Source organism: Gopherus flavomarginatus, chromosome 5, assembly GCF_025201925.1.
Source record: "Gopherus flavomarginatus isolate rGopFla2 chromosome 5, rGopFla2.mat.asm, whole genome shotgun sequence".
Classification (NCBI taxonomy): domain Eukaryota; kingdom Metazoa; phylum Chordata; order Testudines; family Testudinidae; genus Gopherus; species Gopherus flavomarginatus.
In genome coordinates, this window is record NC_066621.1 from 151,140,765 (window position 1) to 151,166,589 (window position 25,825).

General features: G+C 46.4%; 2 protein-coding genes across 2 annotated transcripts in view; both read left to right on the plus strand.

Moving 5' to 3' along the window:
• The window catches only part of DLGAP5 (DLG associated protein 5), a 236,382-nt gene that overhangs the window by 33,019 nt on the left and 177,538 nt on the right, over positions 1-25,825 (plus strand). The gene's annotated exons all lie outside the window — the stretch shown is intronic.
• On the plus strand, positions 699-23,990 carry TBPL2 (TATA-box binding protein like 2). The gene is made up of 7 exons (XM_050952714.1): positions 699-743; positions 10,406-10,824; positions 11,837-11,924; positions 14,401-14,492; positions 17,775-17,942; positions 21,172-21,266; positions 23,911-23,990. The coding sequence occupies exons 1-7, from the start codon at positions 699-701 to the stop codon at positions 23,988-23,990; spliced, it is 987 nt and encodes a 328-aa protein (XP_050808671.1).

Sequence of the window (25,825 nt, forward strand, 5' to 3'; positions counted from 1 at the left end):
AAGAAATTCAACCCCTACTCCTCGACCCCGTTATCTAAAGAGCTTGTTGAGTGGCTGGGCAGATGAGTCTGGCTTGGGTTCACCGTTGCAAGACCGCACAGCGTCTCCCGCAGAGGGGCAGCGCCTTTACCCGCTGGGCTGCTGTACCCAGCCATGGGCCATCAGCTTGGGCATGGCTGCACGTTTCAGCAGGCAGTAGCCACACCCGGTCCAGTTACGCTGGCAGCGCTGCATTTACATGCACTCCTGTCGAGAGGGACAAGCCAGCCCCCGGAGCCCGCTGCAATGAGAAGATCTCCGGGGAAGCGCTGGCTAGGACTGGAAAGGCTGCAGAGACAGGAGCCTGTCCCTAGCGCAGCTGGATGCAGGACCTGCACGCACTGCCCCCCGCCATGCACCTGTAACGGGCTGGGAGACGCTCCAGCCTCCCTGCAATTAGCCAAGCGCGGGGGGGTCTTTGCTTGCAGCTGGGGGCCTCGCTCTTCCGCTTTATCCCGTGGGGGAAGGGACCCCAGTTTAAAGAGGACACGCCCCCTTGTCTGCACCGGCCGGCCGGGCCCCAGCTGGTCACTTCATTCCCTCAATCGGGGCCAGGTGCGAAGGCAGCGCCCTGGATCGCGCCTGCCCGCGAGCGGCCCCCGAAATGCTCTCGCCCGGTCCGCCCCGTCCCGGTAGGACGCTGCCCGCTTCGGCCCCACATGGAGCCCTCGCTGGAGAACTACTGGGACCAGAGCCCGGGCCAGGTGGGTACGCTCAGGGCCCCGCATCCCCGCTAGAGCAGTGGCAGAGCCCGGTACCCCAGCCAGCTGCTGCTGCAGGGTAGGACCCTGCTGCTTCCCTAGGTGGCCAAGAACTGGCTATACTATCAACTCCCCCCTTGTCTTCCTTCTCTTCTTCTCCACCCCCCAAATCTGACTCCTCTCCAGGCTCCCTGGAGCACCTAGGGGTTGGGCTGAGCCCTCTGGCTGGTACTGAGTCCCTGCAGGGTGTCCCTGCCATACTGCAACAGTTGAGGGGTGGGAACTGTGGCTTTGAAGTCCTTTGTCCTTCCTTTTGGAGCCTGCCAGGGACTTAGGGGGCTGCCCCTGTATTGGCAGAGGGGCTGCCTGTGCCAGCTGGGGCCTGCCCAGAGCATTCTGTCCTATGTGTGTGGGGTGGTTCAGCACTTGGACTGCAAGTTCCTCAGGGCAGGGACTGTCTGTTCTGTTTGTACAGCACCTAGCATGCTGCCATGCTGGCCTGTGACTGGGGCTCCTGGGTAATAATGCCATCCACGGCTACAAATAATCCCATGGTAGGATTAGAGTCTCCAGCTCCTCTCTGGGCTTCAGTCAGCTCCAACAATGAAAACATATGAGTGAGATTCACCCTGACCTTCTCTGTTCCCAAAGACTCTTTAAAACTTCCACACTGTGGAACAAGAGCCCTAATGCAGAGGAGCAGCCCCTGTCTTAATTCCTTGTCCTCTAACTCTGCCTAGGTCTAATGGAGGTGTTGGGGCTCCCAGGAGGGTTCGCCTCCTCACCACTGACAGCTGTGGGACTGAACAGGTGGAAAACATCTAGGAAATCGCTTTAGGATTGGAGAGGCCCCTTTGAAGACTCATGCACTGTAGCAGGGCTCTGTAGGGTTTTAGGGACCTGTCTGGGCTGCAGCCTGGCCTGTGTTAAGAAGCTTTCCTGAAGAACTGAGCTCTGCTCAGGTAGTAGGTTGAGACTGGCCTGTGCTAATGAGGCAGAGGGGCAGGCTCCATTTTTTGTAATGGTGCCTGCAAAGTTTCAGATTTTTATTTTTTTAAGGTAGTTGAACACCATTTTCAAACTGTTTTCAACTGTTCTAATAGCCCTCCCAATGTTGGCAAGTGGTTTTTGGACAGACACCCCATCGTAATTGGGAGAGGACCTAAATCTAACCCTCTAAATCAGAGGTGAGCAAACTATGGCCCGTGAGCCACCCACATCCAGACTGCAAGACAGTCCTGCCTGGCCCTTGAGCTCCTGGCTGGGGAAGCTAGTCCTCAGCCCCTCCCCTGCTGTCCCTCCTCCTCTGCAGCAATGCTGCCATGCGGGCAGCGCTCTGGGCAGTGGGCCTGCAAGCTCATGCAAGGCAGCGCGGTGGCATGTCTGGCTCCGGCAGGGTGCTCAGCTGCCAGATATGCTGCTCTGAGTGGCATGGTAAGGGGGTGGGGGCCAGGGGGTTGGATAAGTGTGGGAGTCCGGGGGGGGGTCTGTTGGGGCAGGGGGTGTAGATAGGGGTCAGAGCAGTTAGGGGACTGGGAGCAGAGGGCATTGGATGGGGGGGTGGGGTCCCAGGGGTGATTAGGAGTGGGGGGGGGGTCCTGGGAGGGGTTGGTTAGGGTAAAAGGAGCAGGGAGGGTTGGATGGGTTGGGAGATCTGAGGGGGCAGTCAGGGTGGGAAGTGGGAGGGGTCAGATAGGGGGTGGGGCCAGGTTGTTTAGGGAGGCACAGTTGTCCCTACCCAGCCCTCCATACAGTTTTACTACCTCAATGTGGCCCTCAGGCCAGGGCCGGCGCTACCATTTAGGCAGCCTAGGCGATCGCCTAGGGCACCAGAATAATTGGTGGGCGCCATTTTGTCAGAGGGGGCGGCAGGCGGCTCCGGTGGAGCTGCCGCAGTGGTGCCTGCGGAGGGTCCGCTGGTCCGCGGCTCCTGTGGAGCTGCTGCAGTCATGCCTGCGGATGGTCGGCTGCTCGCACGGCTCCGGTGGACCTCCCACAGGCACGACTGCGGCAGCTCCACCGGAGCCGCGGGACCAGCGCAAGGGGCGCCAAAATTGCCGGCTGCCTAGAGCGCTCAAACCCCTAGCGCCGGTCCTGCCTCAGGCCAAACAGTTTTCCCACCCCTGCTCTAAATGAAGTAATTATGGCAATAGATAATGGGTAGGGAGAGGGCCAGTGGCTGCTCTTGATAGTTATACTGGAGGAGGAAAAACTAAATGGCCTGGAATCACAGAACTGGGCATATATCTAATCCATGGAATGTGTCTTCTGTTGTTACTCATTCCTCCTTCTTCTATTGTTTCTCACTAACTGATTGACTTATTCTAGTCCTCAATCCTCACACTGATCCATGCAGTTTGACCCTCTGCGCCCTGGGACCCCTCGTGCCGAGCCCCTCAGAAATCATAAGCTTCTGCCCAGGTGCAGAGAGCTCCATGCTGTAAACTCTCTGGTGCATGAACCAAATCTTCCTGTGTGTCTGAACAGTGTCTAACATCTGGGGCCTGATCTGGATTTTTGGCCTCTGTGTGGTGGTACTACAATACAAATGATAAACTCATGGCAGCAATTGTTTTGGGTATATTGTGGCTAAAAAAAAAATAGCCCCCCAAACCTATCTGGGGTCTAAATCAGTCTTGTCCCAATTACACTGTACATGGACAATATCCCTCTATGACAGGGTATAGGTGCCAAGCATTCATTTCTTCAGGGAGGCAATAGGAAATGCTCCAAACATACATTGCTGACGGCAGAGATAATCATCAATCCAGTCAGCTAACCTAGTGTACGTTGTGTAACGCTTGGCAGCCAGTTAAGTATAAAACTTGTCTTGTGCTGCTTTCCCCTTTTCTCTTCCACAGCATGGGATGTCTTTCCCTGTGCTTCTAGTCTGTCTCCCCCCACACACAGAGGCCAGTTTCTGTTTAATACATCTGTAATTTTCAATCTTCTTTCCTTGAAGAATTTCATTCTTTGAATCTGCCTTTCTCATGAAATTGCTTTCCTCTCATTTTTTACCCCATTATTTTCTGTCCCCCTTTAAAACAAACAAACACTTTTCTACTTCCCTTTGGTTCTCACATTCCACTAACTTCTCCCTGTACATCTACACTACGGGATTATTCCGATTTTACATAAACCGGTTTTATAAAACAGATTGTATAAAGTCGAGTGCACACAGCCACACTAAGCACATTAATTCGGCGGTGTGTGTCCATGGTCCGAGGCTAGCATCAATTTCCGGAGCGTTGCACTGTGGGTAGCTATTCCATAGCTATCCCATAGTTTCCGCAGTCTCCCCTGCCCCTTAGAATTCTGGGTTGAGATCCCAGTGGCTGATGGGGCAAAAATCATTGTTGCAGGTGGTTCTGGGTAAATGTTGTCAGTCATTCCTTCCTCCGGGAAAGCAACGGCAGACAATCATTTCGCGCCCTTTTTCCCTGGATTGCCCTGGCAGATGCCATAGCACGGCAACCATGGAGCCCGTTCAGCTTTTTTTTTACAGTCACCGTATGTGTACTGGATGCCGCGGACAGAGGTGATACTCCAGCGCTACACAGCAGCATTCATTTTCTTTTGCATGATAGCAGAGATGGTTACCAGTCGTTCTGTACCGTCTGCTGCCAGTGTAATTTGGCAATGAGATGATGGTTAACTGTCCTTCTGTGATGTCTGCTGCTATCATGGGTGCCCCTGTCTGAGATCGGCCGGGGTGTAAAAGCAAAACTGGGAATGACTCCCCGAGTGAATCCCTCCTTTATGGTTTCTAAAAATAGTCAGTCCTGCCTAGAATATGGGGCAAATGTACTAGAGAAGCAGTGTATCAGAGTACAGCTGCTCTGTGCCAGATCCCGCAGAAATGATGAGCTACATGCCATTCACGGGGGGTGCCCCTGCAACAACCCCACCCATTGCTTCCGTCCTCCCCCAACCTTCCTGGGCTACTGTGGCAGTGTCCCCCCCCCCCCTTTGTGTCATGAAGTAATAAAGAATGCAGGAATAAGAAACACTGAGTTTTTAGTGACATAAAATGAGGGGGAGGCAGCCTCCCGGTGCTTTGATAGTCCAGGCAGGACATTAAGCGGTGCAGGGGAGAGGAGCCCAGGGTGCCACTGCTATGATAGTCCAGGCAGTACAGAATCTTTTCTTTTCACATGAAAGGGAGGGGGCTGATTGAAGCTCAGCCCCCAGTTGCTATGACGAAGACGGTTACTAGCCATTCTTTACCATCTACTGGGAATGACAGGGAGTCATTTCTATTTTCACCCAGGCCCCCCCCGGGCCAACCTCACCTGAAGCCAGCCAGGAGCACTCACGGGTTGATAAGAAGGACGGTTACCAGTCCTACTGTACCGTCCCCCACTGGGGAGGGGAGAGGAGCGGATACTTCTCTTCACTGCTGCAGCATCGCATCAACCAGCAGCATTCCGTAGACATAGGGTGACATTGAAAGAAGTCAAGAAATGATTTCTTTCCCTTTTCTTTCACGTGAGGGCGGGAGTAAATTGACGAGCTTTTCCCTGAACCACACCGGACAATGTGTTTGAACCTACAGGCATTGGGAGCTCAGCCAAGAATGCAAATACTTTTTGGGGACTGTGGGATAGCTGGAGTCCTCAGTACTCCCTCCTTCCCTCCATGAGCGTCCATTTGAGTCTCTGGCTTCCTGTTACGCTTGTCACGCAGCACTGTGTAGCCTGTAGATTTTTATTTCAAACGCTTTGACATTTCGTCTTCTGTAACGGAGCTTTGATAGAACAGATTTGTCTCCCCGTACAGCAATCAGATTCAGTATCTCCCGAACGGTCCATGCTGGAGCTCTTTTTGGATTTGGGACTGCATCGCCACCCGTGCTGATCAGAGCTCCACGCTGGGCAAACAGGAAATGAAAATGAAAATAAAAATTTTGCGGGGCTTTTCCTGTTTACCTGGCCACTGCATCCGAGCTGAGACCGCTGTCCAGAGCGGTCACAGTGGTGCACTGTGGGATACCACCTGGAGGCCAATACCATCGATTTGCAGCCACGCTAACCCTAATCCGATATGGTAATACCGATTTTAGCGCTAATCCTCTCGTCGGAGAGGAGTACAGAAACCGATTTAAAGAGCCCTTCATATTGATATAAAGGGCCTCGTAGTGTGGACGGGTACAGCGTTAAATCGGTTTAAATGCGTAGTGTAGACCAGGCCTCATCCATCTAAGCCTCAAATTGACTGACTTTATTCAGAGTGTGTTTGCTAAGGCCTGGTCCACACTATGCAGTTAAATCGATTTAACGCTGTTTAAATCGATTTAACGCTGTACCTGTCCACACTACAACACACTTTAAATCAATTTTAAGGGCTCTTAAAATCGATTTCTCTACTCCTCCCCAACGAGAGGAGTAATGCTAAAATCGATATTACTATATCGATTTAGGGTTAGTGTGGACGGAAATCGAAGTTATTGGCCTCATCATTTTACAGTAGCTACCTACAGTGCACCGCTCCAGAAATCGACGCTAGCCTCGGACCATGGACGCACACCACCGAATTAATGTGCCCTAGTATGGACGCATAAAATCGATTTTATAATATTGGTTTTATAAAACCGGTTTTAGTTATTTCAATTTTATGCTGTAGTGTAGACGTAGCCTTAGATTCACCTTGTGGGGGAGCTGAAATGTCTCCCATGCCCTCTATAGGGAGGGAAAGAACATTGCATCTGAAGTTCCATGTGTTGCTTTCTCTGCTCCAACAAGTAGCAGCTGTGGTGGTATTAATGAACTGCCACATAACTAGGTTAAGAGGAATAACTGGGTTGAGAGGTACAGTTGCCATCTAACTTCTGGGGCTCATTTTACCTGGCAGTGTGTCATTTTGAGCACAGCTTTGTCCCATTTGGGGGATGGGCCTGAATTTTAGAAGCAAGTAACCAGGAAATTGTTTATTCACATTTGTGGAGAGACAGACTTGTATAAGTGGTTTCACTAGTTAGCAGGTGTTTCTTTGCGTGACTTATTCTGGGATTTTTCACAGACTTCTAACTGGTATCACTAAAGTATGCAATGTTACCGCAGTGTGTCAGTCCTTTTATGGAAGCTACCTTTCTGTTGTGAGAGTCCTCTTTATACTGCCTGCTTAGGGTGTTGTAGCAATCTAAGACTTTCCCCTCCCCTGGCTAATATGAAACAATGTGCATTTTAAATTAAGAGACACTAATGCCAAGCCTGCTAGGGGTTCCCCTGTATAAATGCCTGCTTATGTCTTATCACTTCCTGATAGTTTGCGTGCCACCCAAGTCCATGATGCTAAAGTGTGTCAAATACAGCTGGTCTCTGTTGCTTTAAGGCAGGACCTCAGATACGGAGTGCAAAGGGACTTGTGTAATAATGCCTAGACTTTTGCATTAGTTGTCAAATTCTTTGTGCAGAACCTGAACGTCGGATTTTTCTCTCTAAAGGACAGTTCTAGGTACACTGTACTTAGCCCTAAGTATTCAAAAGGCTCTAAAAATAGCTCCTAAGGCACCTTTAATGAGTGTATCACAGTTCCTGCTTGTACCTGCCAAGCTGATAAAGGGCACCTGTCTACTTTTTTGACTGAGTAAAATTTCCAAAAAAAGGGTCTAAATTACTTGGATGCGCAAGTCCCGTTGACATTCAAAGTGCATAAGTTGTTATGCAGGATGTGTTGTATTGGATCAGACCAGTGGTCCGGTTCAGTCTCTAACAATTGCTCATATTAGCTGTTTCAGGCAATGGTGCAGAAGGCTGTTATTCGGGGGTCAGCCACCTTTCAGAAGTGGTGTGCCGAGTCTTCATTTATTCACTCTAATTTAAGGTTTTGTGTGCCAGTAATACATTTTAACATTTTTAGACGGTCTCGTTCTATAAGTCTATAATATATAACTAAACTGTTGTTGTATGGAAAGTAAATAAGGTTTTTAAAATGTTTAAGAAGCTTCAGTTAAAATTAAATTAAAATGCAGAGCCCCCCCCCCCCCCCCGGACCGGTGGCCAGGACCCAGGCAGCGTGAGTGCCACTGAAAATCAGCTCGCGTGCGGCAGGCTGCCTGCCCCTGCTGTTATTAAATAACTTGCCCCTAGAGAAAGTGTGTTCCTAGCCCTCATTAACTAGCAGTTGGTTACATGCTGAAGCAAGAGGGTTTAACTTCCTCCCCAAGCTGTTGCCTTTTTAAAATATTATTATAGGGCATTATACATTTGTGATGCCAAGACAAACAAGTGGTGATGGGGGACAGGGCTAGAACTCAGGAATTTGTGTGATTAGGAAACACTGTAAGCCTTTACCGCCTGATCTAAAGAAGAATGTTAACTATGGTAGCATTCAGGTGTTTATTTCTCATAAATGAGTCATAGGCCCACTGGCCATGTATTTGAATCTATCAGGTACTATGTAACAGAGAGCAGTGGTACACTTATCTATTCAGTTGTGAGCTGTTCAGGGAAAACCTGAAGATGGATTCCTAGATTATTATCTATACTGAATGGAGACTAGAGCTAGTCAAAAAATGCCAATTGTCTTCCATGGAGAAACTTTGAAAAATGTTGGGAGTTTTCCCCCCAAAAGTTATCAAAAACACTGGAAAGGATTTGTAGAGAAACCCAGCCCCAAAATCAGAACATTTTGACCAAAATAAGAATTTTTGACAACTTTTAATATAGTAAAAAAAAGCCAGTTTTCACTTAAATTTATTTCTAATAAGTTGATCAGCTCTAATAGATGTTAATACATTTAAACATCTGTCTAAATAAAGCCTCATGAGAAGCATCAAGGAAGAGCACCTTACTGGAAGATGAGGTCACTTATTTTTGTGTGTTCTTGCAGGGCTTAGCACATGTTGGGCCTGGTTCTCCAAAGTGCTGAGCAGCTGCTGGCACTGTGGTGGGTGCTGAGCACCTGTGAAAATCAGTTGCCTTGTTTCCTGAGAATACTGATCACTAGCAAGTCTTGAAATTCATGTAACAGGTGAAAAGATCCCAAATGACTCCTTTGATCAGTTAAAAGGTCATTCCTGCCATCTACTGGACTCGATATGCCCTTACAGTTCAATAAACAAAGGCTGTATGGGACACATAGAGACCTTTGTCTCGTGCTAGGTACCAAATATGTGTAACTGAGACGATGCTGAGGAAAAAAGTTATTTCGGCACTCCACAGTGATTAGCTTTAAAACTTCTAACCAAGCTATCATTCAGCTAGTAGTATAGGAGCTTCACTTTATCACTGAACTCCTAAAACTTGCACAGTAAGTAGGGTGACCAGATATCCCATTTTTAATGGGACAGTCCAGTATTTAAGCAGCCCTGCAGGCTTCCTAACTCATTCTTAAAAATGCCTCCCGCTACCATCAGTACCATTGAGTCCTACTGCTGGCTGGATCCCTGCTTGCCAGCTGTCTGTCCCCCAACATTCAGGAGGGTGGGGTCGGGGTCCAGTGGCAGATGATGGGAGGTGGGAGTGCAAGGCTGGTGGCAGGGCAAAGCTGCAGCACCTGGGGCCAGGCTGCTCCCCCTCCTGGGGTCAGCACAGCCCCCACTATGTGCCAACTCTGTAGTGGGGGGGAAGTGATTTCCAGCTTATTCCTGCCCTGAACCTGCAGGCTCCACAGCAGCACCCCAGGCAGGGGCTTAGCACCCTCATGTCCCCCCACCACCCTAGGTCCTGCCACCAGGGAGCACAGAGCTGCTCTGTCCCCTAGGTCATCCGTCCCCTTCCACCCCTGCTGCCTGCTCTCCTGCGGCTGGAAGCAGCTCCTGTCCCTTCCCTCTCCTCCTGCACAGTGCCCAAAGGCTGCTGCTGGCCACATTCTGGTGTGAATCTTGCAGAAATCTGGGCGGAGGTGGAATGTGACCCTGTGTGTGTGTCTCCTCTGCCCCCCCCCAGCCCCCGCACACACTGCCTCAGGAAGATACGTGCCAGGTACCAGGAGAGGCAGGTCCATCCTGGGGGCCCAGTTAGGCCTGGAGGCAGAGAGCACTGGGCAGGGAGGATCAGTTGCTCAGTCACCCCCTACCCATCCCTGCTATGTGAGAGGGGACTGGGGGGGAGGAGTGTGTCACCCCTCCCAGTGTGAACCCTAAAGTCTTAAAGATAAGGTAAATGAAAAGAATCCAACTACATGATATTTCTTTACTGCGGTGACTTAACTTGCCATCTGAGAACTCTTCTCAAGTTTAAATCCATTGGAGAAGCTATTGGGCGTGGAGGGGTAGGAGTGCAATTTTGAAAGGCTGCTGTCCAGTGTGTGCTTTGCAGCCTTAAATCTTTTGTCTTCACAATAACCCCTTGAAATAAATGTCTTCCTCTGGCCATCACACACAGTTCATGAATGCTGACCTCTTGGTGTTACGGTGTAGCTCGATCTAGCTTGTGTAATAACAAAACGGTTTGGAAAAACCCATAGAAATCCTCTGGCTCTTATACACTGACATCCGTGAGAGGAGAAGGAGAGAAGTCACTGAAATATGAGCTTGTAAAGCTATTTTTGACAAACTTTCTCATTTTAACTTGAAAGTGCTCTGTGTGATGATGGAGTTGTGATGGGGAGGAATATCTTCTTTGAATTCATTGAATGGAAAATACATTTTTTTAGCACAGTCATTTGAAATAAATAAGATCTTGTCTTCTAAAACATGCTATAATCTTTTCTTTTAAATGAAGGATGACCTTTCATCAGCTGGTCCTCAACTATACACTCCCATGAGCCCTTTTGACACAGACCTACCAATTCAAGCCGCTCAAAGTGCATCATTCGGTTCTCATCTTGACCAGTCCAAAGAACTTTCTACAGACTTCTCTTCTGTGGATCTCAGCTTTCTTCCAGATGATCTCAACCAAGAAAATGGAGAACAAACTCATTCAGAAGATGGTCATGAAGTGCAGAGAGAGCAATATGGGTCACAGTTGACAGAGCAGGACAGCGGGTTCTTAAATGACAGCAATTTGTCACAACTGAGCTATGCGGATGCAACTCAGCCTTCACCTGAAACATCTGGTACCTGTCCCCCTTTGACACCTATGACTCCTATCACCCCAATGACACCCGTTTCAGAAAGCTCTGGCATAGTTCCTCAGTTACAGTAAGTAAACTTAAGCTTAGAGGTGTGGGGGGAGGTGGTACCATGTACATGAAGAAAGGCTAAACACTAAAATGGAAAGAGCGAATTGTAGAAATAGTCCATAAACAAATAGGTCAAATGTGGTTCAGGCTTCAGTAGTGAAAGCTTCTCTAGGCAAAAGAGGTCATGTGGTCTCCATGCAAGCTGTATCGCTGGCTTAGCATTGGGAAGACTCAAATGACCTCATCACATGCACTGTGTGTAACTCCTGCCACTGAAGGAGCTGCAACCCTCCTCTGCTGTGCAAACTCTTGGCAAGAAAACAATATTTTAATGTTAGTTAAATTTCCAAGGGCCCTTAGCCACTGCCCGCATGCTAGACTGCAGGAGCCAAAGTAAAAGTACTTGAAAAGTAGGAACTCTTTAGCCAGACAAGTGTTCAGTACCTGTTGTCACCACAGGGGTCTACAGTGCAGCCACCAGCTGGCGGATGAGGTTCCTGTTTGGTCTAACTGCTGCGGTGCTCTATTGAGGGAGCTGAAATAGTCTCTCTCTGACCCGAGCAGTGGTGTGGGGAGGGAAAGGGCACAGAAGCAGAAAGGATCCTGACCTCTGCAACAGCCAGACTGTTCTATCCTATAGGCCAGGGTGACATGAGGGTAGTTCACTGACTACTTTCAGAGTGCAACAGTAACTCTGTCAATGTTCTTAGCTATAATAATGCAGGTTAAAGACACTCAAGCCTATGCAGCTGTAGTACTGGAGGAAAAACTAGCATATTCAGTGGTTGCAGCAGTAAGGCACTTTTTAAACTTTCTCTTAAAATCTTGCTTTTGGCATTGGACCGCTTACCTCATTGACTTTCACCAAATAATTTGCTATATCTGATTTTTGTTGTGGACTAGTAACAATGGTCAGGAAAGTAATAGAAGGTAACAATTAAATGTATTGTGATTTCAGACTATCTTTTTAAAATAGATCACTTTGATCTCTGATTTTCTAAAAACATGTATCCACTTTCTTATTCCTTCAGGAATATAGTGTCCACTGTAAACTTGGCTTGTAAACTAGATCTGAAGAATATAGCTCTGCATGCCAGAAATGCAGAATATAATCCAAAGGTGAGACTTTTAAAGACCTATTTCATTGGGGTTTTATACTTGAAGGCATGGATTCCAGTTTAAACCTTTTAATCACCTGATTGTCCCTTCTTTACTAGCACACTCAGCTCATTTAAAAAAGAAATGAGTTGAATTCAAGTCAGTAAAAGCTTTTGTAGACTCAGATATACTCCGTGAAAGTCAAATATCTTTGTCACGTTTTTTCATATCCTTGCAGTTCTGTCTTGCTATGTGCTGAATAAAGCATTTATGGAATGATCCCGCCACAGGATGCCCAGCCCTTTAAAGGGAATTGGGGTCCTGGCCTCACCTGCCACTGATGAGCTAGGGATCAGGTTGAGGCTAAAAGCCAGCAAATGGGCCAGGTGCGGGGAGAGCTGCTAGAAGCATGGAGGCTCTGGCAGGAAGCACTTGGGTCAAAGAGGAGCTCCAGAAAGCAGACTGGCTCCTGTGAGGCCCTGGGGCAGGGTAGAACTGTCAGACAAGTGGCTTGTACAGTGGAAATGCAGAAGCCCCTGCAGAAGACCCCAGGTTGGCCGGGGGGAAATGGATGACTGATGTGCTATGCTAGTTTATGTGGAAGAAACAAAGCTCAAGGCCTGAACCAGCCTGTGGGGGCTGTTGCCCCTCCTTCCTGGCTGAGTGGACCTTACAGGTCCCTTGAGGCTGCTTCTTTGAGTTGTACTTTTCAGTGCTAAACAAACACATGACCGTCTCCGGTGTGGATTTCTTAAAGTGGTACAGTATGTTTGATAGTTGTAACGGCACTGAAAACAGCTTTTTCCCGTATAGTGCTGGAACTAAGGATGCAGGAGGTGCTGCAGCACCCCTGACTTGAAGTGGCTTCCATTATATCCAGGGCTTACAGTTTGGTTCAATGGCTGTCAGCAACCCCACTGTAAAAATTGTTCCAATGACCCTGCTTTTCCCCTATTGCAGTCCTGAGTAGAGACTCCACTTCCCAATAAAGGGCTCCATGTGTGGACACGCTTATTCCAGAATATAAATACCTTGTTCCTGTTTAGCTTAATTCACTGTGGGCTAAGCACTGAGGGGTGAGACTTCCCTATTGGGAAGCATTTCTTCATGATTTTAAATTACACGCAGTGGTGAGCTGGATCCGGTTCCCACCAGTTCGCGGGAACCGGTTGTTAAATTTAGAAGCCCTTTTAGAACCAGTTATAAAGGGCTTTTAAATTTAACAAAAGCTCCAGCAGCTCCCTGCCCTGCCCCCAGCCCCAGCTCACCTGGCTCCAGCTCTGCCTTTGCCTCTTCCCCTGAAGGCTCCCCCTTCTGGCTTCCTGCGAATCAGCTGTTAGCGCGGGAAGCCTGGGAGGGCTGAGAAGGAAGCAGCAGCTTCCTGCAGGTGAGCTGGGGTGGGGGGCACAAGGAGGGCTTCAGGCGCTGCGCGTCTCTGGGTGGCCTCGGCCCTGACTCCAGCTGGCTGGGCTCGGCTCTGGGCCAGCTCCCGGCCCCTGACTCCAGCCTGGTCAGTGGCTCCGGGCCGGCCCCCAGCCCCAACTGCAGGCTGGCCCCTGACCCCAACTGCAGGCTAGCCCCCGACTACGGGCTGGCCAGTGGCTCTCGCCCTTCCCCCGACTCCAGCCCGGCGCCTGCGGCTCCTGGCCCCAGCTCTGGGTGGCACAGCCCCCATCTCCAGCCAGTGCGGTAAGGGGGGCAGGGAGGGGGTGTTGGATAGAGGGCGGAGGGTGGATTAAGGTTGGGACTCGGGGTGGGCAAAGGGCAGGGAACAAGGGAATTGAATGGGGGCTAGGGTCCTGGGGAGGCGGTCAGGAAGGGCCAGGGATTGGATGGAACAGTGGGAGGCAGTCAGGGGCAGGGGTCCCAGGGGCACTCGGGACAGAGAGAAGGGGTGGCTGGATGAGGCAGGGGTCCCGGAGGGGCATCAGGAATAAGAGGAGGGGTTGGATGGGGCAGCAGGGGAGAGTTAGGGGACAGGGAAGGGGGGTGGACGGGGCAGGGGTCCTGGGGGTGGGGTGTCAAGGAATGTGAGGCACGACCCCTGGGAGGTGGGGGAGGCACGACCCCCTCGTGGGATGAGTAGGAGGGAAGCGGTTGTTAATATTTTGGTAGCTCATCACTGATTACACATGTAGATAAGCCAGCAGATTTGTTGGGGGGAAAAGGTTGCTGAAGTTTCAGAATGGAGGCCTTAATTTGGAGGAAGGGATACTTAAGTGTATAACATACTTATTACCAAGTGTGCACCACAACAAAGAATTAAACACAACGGTACTTGTAGTTTTCAGAGCAATGTCTGAAGCGGTTTTTGATATAAAGGGAAGGTTTTAAATAAAACCCTCTTTAAGCTTGTATTACTTACTCTGAAACTTGGTACCAACTTGACACAAGCTTGGTTACAAGTTACTATTCTTATTTGTATTACCATAGTACCCAGAGCCCCCGTCATGAACCAGGACCCCACTACTATTCTTGTTTGATTTTTAATCTCTAGAGGTTTGCTGCTGTGATAATGAGAATCAGAGAACCAAGAACAACGGCCCTTATATTCAGTTCCGGCAAAATGGTCTGCACAGGAGCAAAAAGGTAGGAAACGTTTCTTCTGTCTGGCTCTAACAGCAGATGGCATTCTGTGACAATTGTGACATTACCTGCCTGTTCCACAAAACGCAACATCCCAAGACCCAAAAGACGGGGCCTTGTCACTGAACATGTCGACTTGTCGGTAAGGGGAGCTCTCGTAATTGCTAACCTGCACACTGCTGTTCTGAACTATAAATTGAGCTGAGCCGCTATTAATAGAAAATCACTAATAACGAGTAACTTTCATTTCCCACTCATTCCAAACATTGCCTCAATGTAACCTGTGTTGCTGTCTAGTGTCTCTAAGTAGCTGAGCTCAAGTCTAGCTGAGATGCCCTCTTAGCACAAATATTCTGCCTGTTTTGGTTTTTGTTTTTTTTAAATCCTTGCCCTCTGAAGTTCATACTCTTGGTCCTTAAGCCCCTCACTCTCCCCCTTGTTATCCTATTCTTTCCTGAGGGGAATCACTGGCTCTTACTTCAGAATAAGCATTGCTGTTTTCTACTTTAAACTCTAGCTCGTAACTTACACCTTCTAATATCTCTAACCACCAAGGTGCCAGATTAGGAAGCCCTCCGGGAAACTAATCTTATTGGGCTAGATCATCAGTGCTACTCCAGCACAGAGATGGGGAAACTGGCTTAAATGGCCAACTGAGTGTTCCTCCTGCACAGGGGAATCTGAGTGGCATACACTAGAACCCTGCACTGGACTGGTCTTTAAATCCGCTCCCATCCCATCCCACCCCACAATGCACGCTCCAATCCACCCCCACATTGTTGCTTGCATTTTTAATCCTGCTCCTATCCCACAAGAGAGAGATTCCCCCCCATGCTATTTTTAAAAAGTCAGTTAATATATAAATGGAATTCCAGACACAATTATTAAGCAAGATTTGTTTTTATTCTATTAGTGGTAAACCATGCAGAGGATACTTCAACTCCTGTTAGAAAATGTCTATTATCCCTCATTCACATTAAGTATTAAAACCTTTCTTTAAAAAACACACAAATGTACTGTACTTTGTCATAAATAGAATTCCAGCAAACTGATGAGATGAGTGTGTTTCCACATGTTTCCATAGTCTGCAGCAAAGTACATTTTACCTGCTCCCGCTATTATAGCAGTGGGTCCTGCCGGACCTGTGGAATCCCAGTCCCGCTACATGGCTCTAGCATTCACCTCTATATCCTGCTCTACTCCACTTGTTCCTGGTGTCATGGGAGTGCCTTGTGTTCCAAAAATCCTGGGACGGTACAGGCTCCTGGGTGCTTTTATCAGCCTGTCCTAAATTCTGCTGCCACTCTTAGCCTACGTCCACACTACAGCTTTAAATCGATATTAGTAAAATCGATTCTATAAAACAGGTTTTATAAAATCGATTTTACGCGTCCACACTAGGGCACATTACTTCGGTGGTATGCGTCCATGGTCCCAGGGTACCATCGATTTCCGGAGCGGTGCACTCTGGGTAGCTCAGTAAAAGAATAGGACCAATAACTTCGATATCCGTCCACACTAACCCTAAATCAATTTAGTAATATTGATTTTAGGGTTACTCCTTTCGTTTAGCTGGAGTACAGAAATTGATTTTAAGACCCCTTAAAATCGATTTTAAGTGCCTTGTAGTGTGGACGGTTACAGCGTTAAATCGATTTAACGCTGTAGTGTGGACCTGGCCTTAGGGAAGCGTAAGCTGACTCTGGACCCAACCCCCTTCCATAGCAGAGAGGCCTGGTGAGAGCTATGTGAATAAGTTAATTTTTGTTCAAGCTCAAACACAACGTTTTGTGTTGATTCTGAGCCTTTGTCACACTTCTTTAAATTTATTTAAAATTAATGGAAATTTCTCAACAGTCATTCAGAACCAAAAAAATTGAAATGTTACCTTAAAAAGTTTTAGTTTGACATTTTCTAAATGTTTCTGGTTTTTTGGATGGGAGAATTCGGTGAAACCAACATGATTTTGCAAAATGCTTTCTTGCTGAATGTACTTTTTTTTGCCCCCTGGCCCTGCCCCCCCCCCCCCCCAAAAAAAAATTGTCCAAAAAACTTAACCCTGTCCTTTCTTCTCTTGTTGTTGAATTTTGTAAGCACATTTAGGAGGAAGTTCATAAGGAACGGTGCACATCCGTGATGCCATATAACTAGGGCCCTACCAAATTCATAGTCGTGAAAAACACGCCATGGACCGTGAAATCTGATCTTTTGTGTGATTGATATATATAATTTATTTGTTTAAACCTGTACTATATAAATTTGATGGGGGAGATCAGTGTTTCTCAAATGGGAGGGGGGTTCTGACCCAAAAGGGAGTTGTGGGAGGGAGTTGCAGGGTTATTTTAGGGGGGCTGCAGTATGGCCCCCCTTACTTCTGGGCTGACCTCAGAACAGGGTGGCCAGAGAGCAGTGGCTGGTGGCCAGGTGCCCAGCTCTGAAGGCAGCACCCTGCCAGCAGCAGCACAGAATTAAGGGTGCAATACCATACATGCTACCCCTTACTTATGCTCTGCAGACTTCAGAGCTACGCAGCCGGAGAGGGGCAGCTGCTGACTGAGGGCCCAGCTCTGCAGGGAGATACGAGGGTGGCAATAGCACACCATGCCATCCTTACTTCTGTGCTGCTGCTGGCGGCAGCGCTGCCTTCAGAGCTGGACTCCTGGCCAGCAGCCACTGCTCTCCATCTCCTCAGCTCTGAAGGCAGCGCCGCTGCCAGCAGCAGCACAGAAGTAAAGGTAGTAATGCTGCAACCCTCCCCTTTTACAATAACCTTTGCGACCCTCCCACAACTCCTTTTTGGGGCCAGGACCCCTACAATTACAGCACCATGAAATTTTGGATTTAAATAGCTGAGATCATGACACGGTTAAAAAAAAAATCCTACAACCGTTAAATTGACCAAAATGGACTGTGAATTTGGTAAGGATCTCCCATATAACCTAGTGTTGCAGCAGTGCAAGGCCTTCCTCTTTACTTCTGATCCATTCCTGGATCTGTAGGAACTGGTTACAACACACAATCTTTGTGGCACATTAAAACAGATGCCCATGTAAATTCCAGCTGCTGGACCATAAGGTCACTAGACCTATTCAGGATCTTGAATCTGGCCTGCTTTCTGAACTGAGAACACCAAACTCTTATACACAAGATGGAATTGATCAAGGCCAGGATGTTACTACAGCCAACAGGGTGTGTGGGGGGGTTAATTTAAATTTCAGGATAAGGCTGTACATCCAGAAACCATTAGACCTCAAATTCCTGTTTCCATTTCTGTGCTCCCTGCAGTGAAGAGCAGTCCCGGCTTGCGGCTAGGAAGTATGCACGTGTGGTGCAGAAGCTTGGGTTCCCTGCCAAGTTCCTGGACTTCAAAATACAGAATATGGTGGGCAGTTGTGATGTGAGGTTCCCCATCAGGCTGGAAGGATTGGTTTTAACTCATCAGCAATTCAGTAGGTATGTGGGAAAGGGGGTGGTGACTGGCAGAGAGAGGTACCAGGCTCCTAACAGAGAGAGGGTTCAATTATGAATAACACATTGGGGTGAATTGATGTGTAAAAGGATACAGGAGAAGAAATGTTGATACTGGGCTAGCATGGTAAGGTGTGTACTGCGTACCAGTGAGCTATTAACTGCTATAGCATACCCTTGGTCTGCTGCACCCATTATCTCTGTGCCATCTGTCTGTTTCACATACACTAGACTAGACCCATAACATTTTGATTGTCTTTTGCAGTAATGCCTATTGATAAACCTTCCGCAGCATGTTTGTTTCTAATGTGGCAAAAGTCAATACGGCTTGTGCGCCAGCACAATTGATGTTGGCAGGAACGTTCACTGCTCTAGGAGAGTGACTAACTCAGTGAGTTAGTGGCTGGCTATTTAAAAGTACACTCCTGAGAATCTTTAGGAAGAGAAGTGTTGTGCTCGGCAGTTCTCTCACCATCGGAATTCGGTACTTAAATATTCACAGTTGTATTTTCTTAGTTTGGTTTTCTCAAAGTGTTACAAGCATGCTTTGCCCTCTAGAGGTTTTTTCTGGACTCATTTGTATGTATATTAGATTCAGTTAAAATGAAGGACAGGAGAGTAGCAAATCCAAGTGTAAATAGACTTTCTAACTGTCAGGGTGGTTAAGCACTGGAATAAATTGCCCAGGGAGGCTGTGGAATCTCAATCGTTGGAGATTTTTAAGAGCATGTTGGACAAACACTTGTCAGGGATGGTCTAGATCAGTGGTTCTCCCCCAGGGATACACATAGCCCTCGGGGTCCGCAGAGGTCTTCCAGGGGTACATCAACTCAGCTAGATATTTTCCTAGTTACACAACAGGCTACATAAAAAGCACTAGCGAAGTCAGTACAAACTAAAATGTCATGCCACCAATGACTTGTTTATACTGCTCCATGTACTATACCGGGGTAGCCAAACTGCATGCGGCTCTTTTACAGTTAAAGTGCAGCTCGGGGAGCCCCCCAAGCCCTCTCCCATTCTCCTCCTACCCACAGGTGCTGGATCTAGGGGTGCTACTGCACCCCCTGGCTTGAAGTGGTTTCCTTCATACAGAGTTTACAGTGTGGTTCAATGGCCCTCAGCACCTCTACTATACAGATTGTTCCAGCACCCCTGCATCTACCAGACTGGGTTGAGGCGCAGTGCTCAAGGTTTCTGTCGAACATGACTGGTGCCTGCTGGGGAAAGAGGCGGGGGCACAATTTAAATTTTTTACCACCCAACAGCTTAAGTCATCCCCCCCTTACCCTCAGGGGCCCCTCCCTGCAGCTCCCAGGCGTTAGCTTGTTAGCTCCGTGTGGAGAGGCAGCGGCAAACAGCTGGGAGCTACAGGGAGTGGCGGCTGCTGTAGTGCCACAGGGAGAGGCAGCAGCAAAAGCAGTGGGGACACATGACTCCATGTGTTCCCCCCCCCAACACATCACTTCTGGCTTCTGCCCAGCAGGGTCTGGGGGCTGAATCCCCAAGACCTCCCTCCCTGCAAGGCTGGAGCCTCGGCAGGTGCGCTCCGACTCCCGAACTTCTAAAGATGGTTGTATGTGACTTTCAGGGTCTGTAAGTTTGGCCACCCCTGTACTATACACTGAAATATTTATATAATATTTAATATACTATATATAATATAATATATAATATTTATACTCCAGTTGATTTACTTTATATGGTAAAAATGAGAGAGCAAGCAATTTTTCAGTTATAGTGTGCTGGGGGACACTCTCTTGATTTTTATGTCTGATGTTTGTGAACAAGTCGTTTTTTAAGTGAAGTGAAACTTGAGGGATTGCAAGACAAATCAGACTCCTGGAAGTGATTCAGTAGTCGGGAAAGGTTGAGAGCCTCTGGTCTAGATAATACTTAGTCCTGCTATGAGTGCAGGGGACTGGACTAGATGCCCTCTCAAGGTCCCTTCCAGTCTGACCATTCTATGATTCTTGGTTCCTTTGCTCACGGTTAGAGAAATGCTTCTCTTTAAACAGCTTTCCTGCTGACTGGGGAGCATGTATGGCAATATCCAATGTTGCTGCAGCATACTTGCTGTGTAGAAAGAATTTTGACATGCCAGAGGTGTTCAGTAAGCTCAACATTCATATCCAGGATAATATTGGACTGGTCTCAGGTTGGCACTTGCCACTGCCATGTGGCACATCTAGTCATGGTGAGGTTTTGGTCCCACAGACCAGGTCTGTAACGAATGGAGAAACTTCCTCCAATTCTAACCAATCTCATAGTTGGTTCAGCTGAACCAACTCTTTAAAACCCTTGGAGCCATGGTGTAGATCAAGCTCCAGCAGTCTGGACCGATCTTACTAAGTTGGTCTTAAAACCTCTGGTGTGATGGGAATTGTGTGTACACAGGGATAATGTGCCTCTAGAAGCACTGAGGTAAGTAGCCTAATCCTAAATGGAGAGAGAAATATTGAAGCAAATACAGAACACTTCCTATTGGTGGACAATGCACAAGTGACAACATCTTGTATGCATATTTTTGTACAAGGTTTGATCTGTGCTCTGGACTATTTCAAGTTAATGTGTAGTACATGTGTAACCTCATGGCTGGGTGACTGACTTAGGGTGTTTAAGATGCATTTGTTCAAAATTCAGTTGCCACGAAGGACACCACAGGATGCTTGGAAAAGAGTGAAGCTTGAATGCAACAGAAATTTAAAAGTTCAAACTGGGTCTCTGTTTGAATTAGGCTTAATACCCTATATGTTGTTATCTTGGGCCATCTTGGCTTAATGTGTATTATAGAACTACTTGGTTATCTCCTTATTTGCTGTATTTGTGTAAATCATTTATAACTGAAGCTTTGTGTGTTGTCCCCAAGAATCCTTCCTTGGACTGTTCTCAGACAGTAATGCCAACACTTACTTGGGAACCTACCTTTAGTCATTCACATTTGAAAATGGCCCAGATCTTAAAGGTGCTGAGTATCCACAGTCCTTACTGGCTGCAAGAGGTGAGATGCTAGAAGGCTTCAGTAGGAGGTACAGGTGCTCGGTACATCTGAAAATTGGGCTCCTTAGTCAAGGATCTCACCAAAAACACTGGCTTAACTAACAACATTCTAACAGAGAGGAGCAGTTTATATTTCATAAAATAAACTAGTAGTAAAAATAAAATTGCCAAGCAGTGCTCCTAACCCTTTTTCCCTTTTTGTTTCTTTCAACAGTTATGAACCAGAACTATTTCCTGGCCTTATTTACAGAATGGTCAAACCAAGGATTGTGTTGCTTATCTTCGTGTCTGGAAAAGTTGTATTGACTGGTAAGTGATCTCTTTATGTACAGCAGTAACTCTGAGCACTCTGTATAGTAAGATGACATTTAAGCTAAGCTGATGTTTCTTGCATAGTGCAAACACTAGCAAAATCTAGAGGCATCCCTTTCAGCAAAACAGTGAGGATCCAAAAGTACCATAGTTGTGTACTATTAGAACACTCCACAGGCGTTCAAATAACCACTGAAAAGAAATCCTACACATCACTAAACTTGTGCATCCTGTGGTTTCTGCTTTTTTTAAATTCTCCACTTATGTCAAATGCATCCACACGCTGTTTTAACAAGCACCGTAACTAGACGCCTATTTGTAATGTATTCTGATACTTTAAGGGAACTCAGTCTTACTGTCAAGTATCAGAGGGGTAGCCGTGTTAGTCTGGATCTGTAAAAGCAGCAGAGAGTCCTGTGGCACCTTATAGACTAACAGACGTTTTGGAGCATGAGCTTTTGTGGGTGAATACCCACTTCGTTGGATGCATCCGACAAAGTGGGTATTCACTCACGAAAGCTCATGCTCCAAAACGTCTGTTAGTCTATAAGGTGCCACAGGACTCTCAATCTTACTGCATACTTCCATACTTTTCCATCCTCAATTAGAAAATTTCTTTATGGTTAGCATAGTAGTTGCTGATGGGAAAGGAAGGTGTCTTTCCTAATCTTGGCCCGTGTTCAGCAAAGCACTTAATTTTAAGTGCTATGATGAATCAGAGCACTTGTCAATAACCTATAATCCAAGTCTGTAAGTAAACATTAAAACTCCTGAATTAATACTTCTGAGCATTCTTTCTGGAACATTTTCCATCTTGGGAAAACTTCCTTATTCAACTTGACTAAAAAGGCAAACTGTGTCTCTATCAGACATACAGGCTAAATGGTGCCAATGTACCAACGTAGATGGTACTTTAAAGGCAAATAAAATTACATGCCTTTGCCCAAAGGATCTTCCAATCATAATTATGAATGAGCTCAATTTAGCTGGGCATTCAGGACAGAAAGCTAAAACATCTCCTCCTCCTTAGGTCCCATGAAGTCATCCTGGCCATCTACACTCCATTGATGCCTCCAGAATACATTTCTGGATGTTATAACTACCGAAAAAAAACCCCACCACACAACAAAAAACACACCTCTGCTGAGGCATACAGCAGGCCCATAAGAGCTCAGGTAAGTCCCATTTTGAAAACTGGGCCTTAGTGGAATTCTAAAACCAGACTTACTGAGCTCCTATGGTCCCCTGGCTGATCCAGAATTTTCTGGTGGTCCAAACATCATGAAATAATGTTTTGGAGCAGAGTCAATGGGTGTGTGTTGTGTGGCTTATCTTTCAGTGGAGCGGGAAACTAAAAAGGTTTGAGATGCATCAAGCTGTCCTGCAGTGACTCAGGACCGTGAGTACCAACCTCAAGGCAGACTGTTGAGAACCAGGGCACAAACCCCAAATTGGCTGAGAGTTCTATACTTCCATGATTAGTTGGTGAAATCTAAGGCCATGTCTCCACTAGAGACCTGACAGTGGCAGAGCTGTACCAATGCAGCTGCACTGATGTAAGGTATCCGCCGTAGCCGCTCTATGCCAGCAGGAGAGAGCTCTCCTGTCAGCATAATTAAACCACCCACAATGAGCGGCGGTAGCTATGTTGGTGGGGGAGCATCTCCTGCCAATGTAATGCTGTTCACACCGGCGCTTCTGTCAGTGTATGTGGGTCAGGGGGGTGTCTTTCCCTCCACACACACTCGAGCGACAAGTTTGAGGAACAAAAGTGCTATTGTAGACATAGCCTCTGAGAACCCCCCCCCCACACACACACACACGAAGGTAGACTAGTCAGTATCTGATCTTTTGTTTTGGGCTCTTGCAGTGGAATACTGCTGTGATTTTTGGAGTTGCTTAAACCATAAAGGAATACTACATTTTTAAAGAGAGAATACAGTGCTCCGGGGAGCTTTTTAAAATTCCCTGGAATTGTTTCTGTTAGTATTAGTCTTTTTTTCTCTTTTTTTTTTTTAATAGAGTATATGAATCTCATAATTTTTCAGATCAAATTTGGATGCAATACCCCCGTCACTATTAGTTGTAGGACTGACTAATTAGTCAGCAATTAATGTTCAGTTATGTTATGAAACATTCAAAAGAACACACACAGTGGGTCAGACTAACAGAAACAATTCCAGGGAATTTTAAAAAAGCTCCCTGGAGCACTGTATTCTCTCTTTAAAAATGTAGTATTCCTTTATGGTTTAAGCAACTCCAAAAATCACAGCAGTATTCCACTGCAAGAACCCAAAACAAAAGATCAGATACTGACTAGTCTATCCTTTGTGGGTGGGTGGGTGGGTGGGGGGGGGGTTCTCCCCAAGATGAGAGCAAGAAAAAAAAAACCCTACTGTTTTAATAATACAAGGTGGTGGCGATATGGAAAGGAATCTTGCTTCTTAAATTATAACTAATTTTGACTATGCCCCCGAAAGAGATTTTAAATAAGAACCTTGTTTTTTCTCATCTTTGGGAACGCTTTTATCATCTGTTATACTAGTGCTTATTGGTGTTGACTTAGTAGTAATGAATGAAACCTTGAGCCATCTTTAATATTGTCTTAATTCTTAAACTGTTTTTAACTCTTTTATTCTAGGCGCCAAGGAGCGTTCTGAAATCTATGAGGCATTTGAAAACATCTATCCTATTCTAAAGGGTTTCAAGAAAGCATCTTAAAATTTCTTTCAAAAAAAAATCAAGGAATATATAGGTTTGTATGTTTATGCCTAGAACCAATGTAACAGTATTCCTATCCCTAAATAGAGAGTTGTGGATTACTAGGCCTATAAAGCCATTTTGAACACACTATAAACTGACTAGATAGATGCATGCCTTTGTAAGTAGCATGAAACAATTTTGCTGTAAAACTTGATGTTTCTAATGAATTCAGTCATTGTATTAAGTTCTGTTACAGAATTCACAATAAGCAAAAGTACATTTACTTTTGAACAGGAATGTAAATTAGCACCATTATTGCACTAAAAAATATTTTACAGTACAATTAATGGAAATCTGTTTTTCTGCAGTAGAATGGATGTATCCATGGAGGTTAGTCCATAGATCAGTCTTGTTAAAATCCATAAGGTTTTGATCAATATTTTGTAGCACTGACAGCTCATTTCATGTTAATTGAGACCTTATTTTTGTGTATAATACATCTTATAAAATTTAATGTGAGCCTTTTTACTGTCAAACATCCAGACATGTGTTCACAAATGATCTTTGTATCATTCTCTGGCTCAGAGAATGCTACAAGATCAGGTGAATTATGCAATATGGTGCTCTTGACTCCCCTTATTGACAATAAGTGAAGACCCTTGGTGGCACTGGGTCAGGGTAAAGTTGTCAATGAGGGCTAGCATGAGTGGCAGCTGAAAACTGACAACCCACCTATTGTCTTAAAATCACCAGCCATAGTGGATACAGGTTCTATAAAGTATCTGGAGTTGGGTTTAGACAAGTAAAGGGTAACCTAAAATCTGATGTTTCTATTTGCATTATCACAGTTCTCTCGAAGTGCAGGGTACGTAAGTACAATCAGGTCTGAACCGACAAAACTTCTCAACTTAATTTAGAAAGCTACTTCAAATACTGCCTTTACCAGCGTACTTTAAATCATAGGAAAAATACAAACTTTATTAGGGTTGAATTATTTATTTATTTTAAAGTAGCTAGAGAACTAGTCGAGGCTTAGCCAGAGCAGAGGTCCCACCGCCATCCTCGAGACATTCAATAACTTCAGCGTCAAACACGCGTAGTCTGCTCAAGATCACTGCACCAGGCAGTGTGACCACAGTTGATGGCATTACACTGGTATTGTGTAGTGAAGCTCCCAGATCTGGTTTAATCCCACAGTGGTATCAAGTAGGGTTGCGGGGGGGGGGGGGGTGTGCGCACACGCATTCCTTTGTGTGTCAATAGAGAATATAAGAGCACAGTCTGCTGAGTTGTTTTTGTCCATCCTGGCAACATGGCCAAAGAGCCTACAACACTGCTTTTAAATTTTAATGAGTGACTGAAGGAAGGCCCGATCTCTGCAAGATCGACATTTCACACACAGTCAAACTACTTTTTGCTCATGATTCAGTGACTTCCCAAGTAGGTAATCCTATTTTATGCCCCTTCTTTCCTTTTCTGTCACTTTTTTTTTTTTATTACTACTTTTTGTTTCATGCAAATTTACAAGTCTTGTCCCCATACAAACTGGCAACGCTCATTCATGAGGAATGGTGAAGCAGCATTATCAAAGTGCAAAAGTCAGCTCCTTGTCTATATGTCAGAGGTAAATGCAATATAGCAATGCTCTCCTCAGGATAGCGTGTCGGAGACTAGAGTTTTTCTTTCTTTCATTTAACTGCAACTAGGATAACCCCCACCATCTCTAGTTACTAAGAGAATAAAGCTGTGCTGGTGTTAGCTTTCACTACTGAGCCACTAGAGGTCACTGTTGAGTGCCTTCTTGTGAAATGAAGACAAGCATAACCCATTGCCAAGAAACTTTCTCTACCCTT

Coding starts and splice junctions, on each gene's coding strand:
- TBPL2 (XM_050952714.1), top strand. CDS start 699: ATGGAGCCCTCGCTGGAGAACTACTGGGACCAGAGCCCGGGCCAG. Junction 744..10,405: donor GGGACCAGAGCCCGGGCCAG/GTGGGTACGCTC, acceptor TTTTAAATGAAG/GATGACCTTTCATCAGCTGG. Junction 14,493..17,774: donor GTCTGCACAGGAGCAAAAAG/GTAGGAAACGTT, acceptor TGCTCCCTGCAG/TGAAGAGCAGTCCCGGCTTG.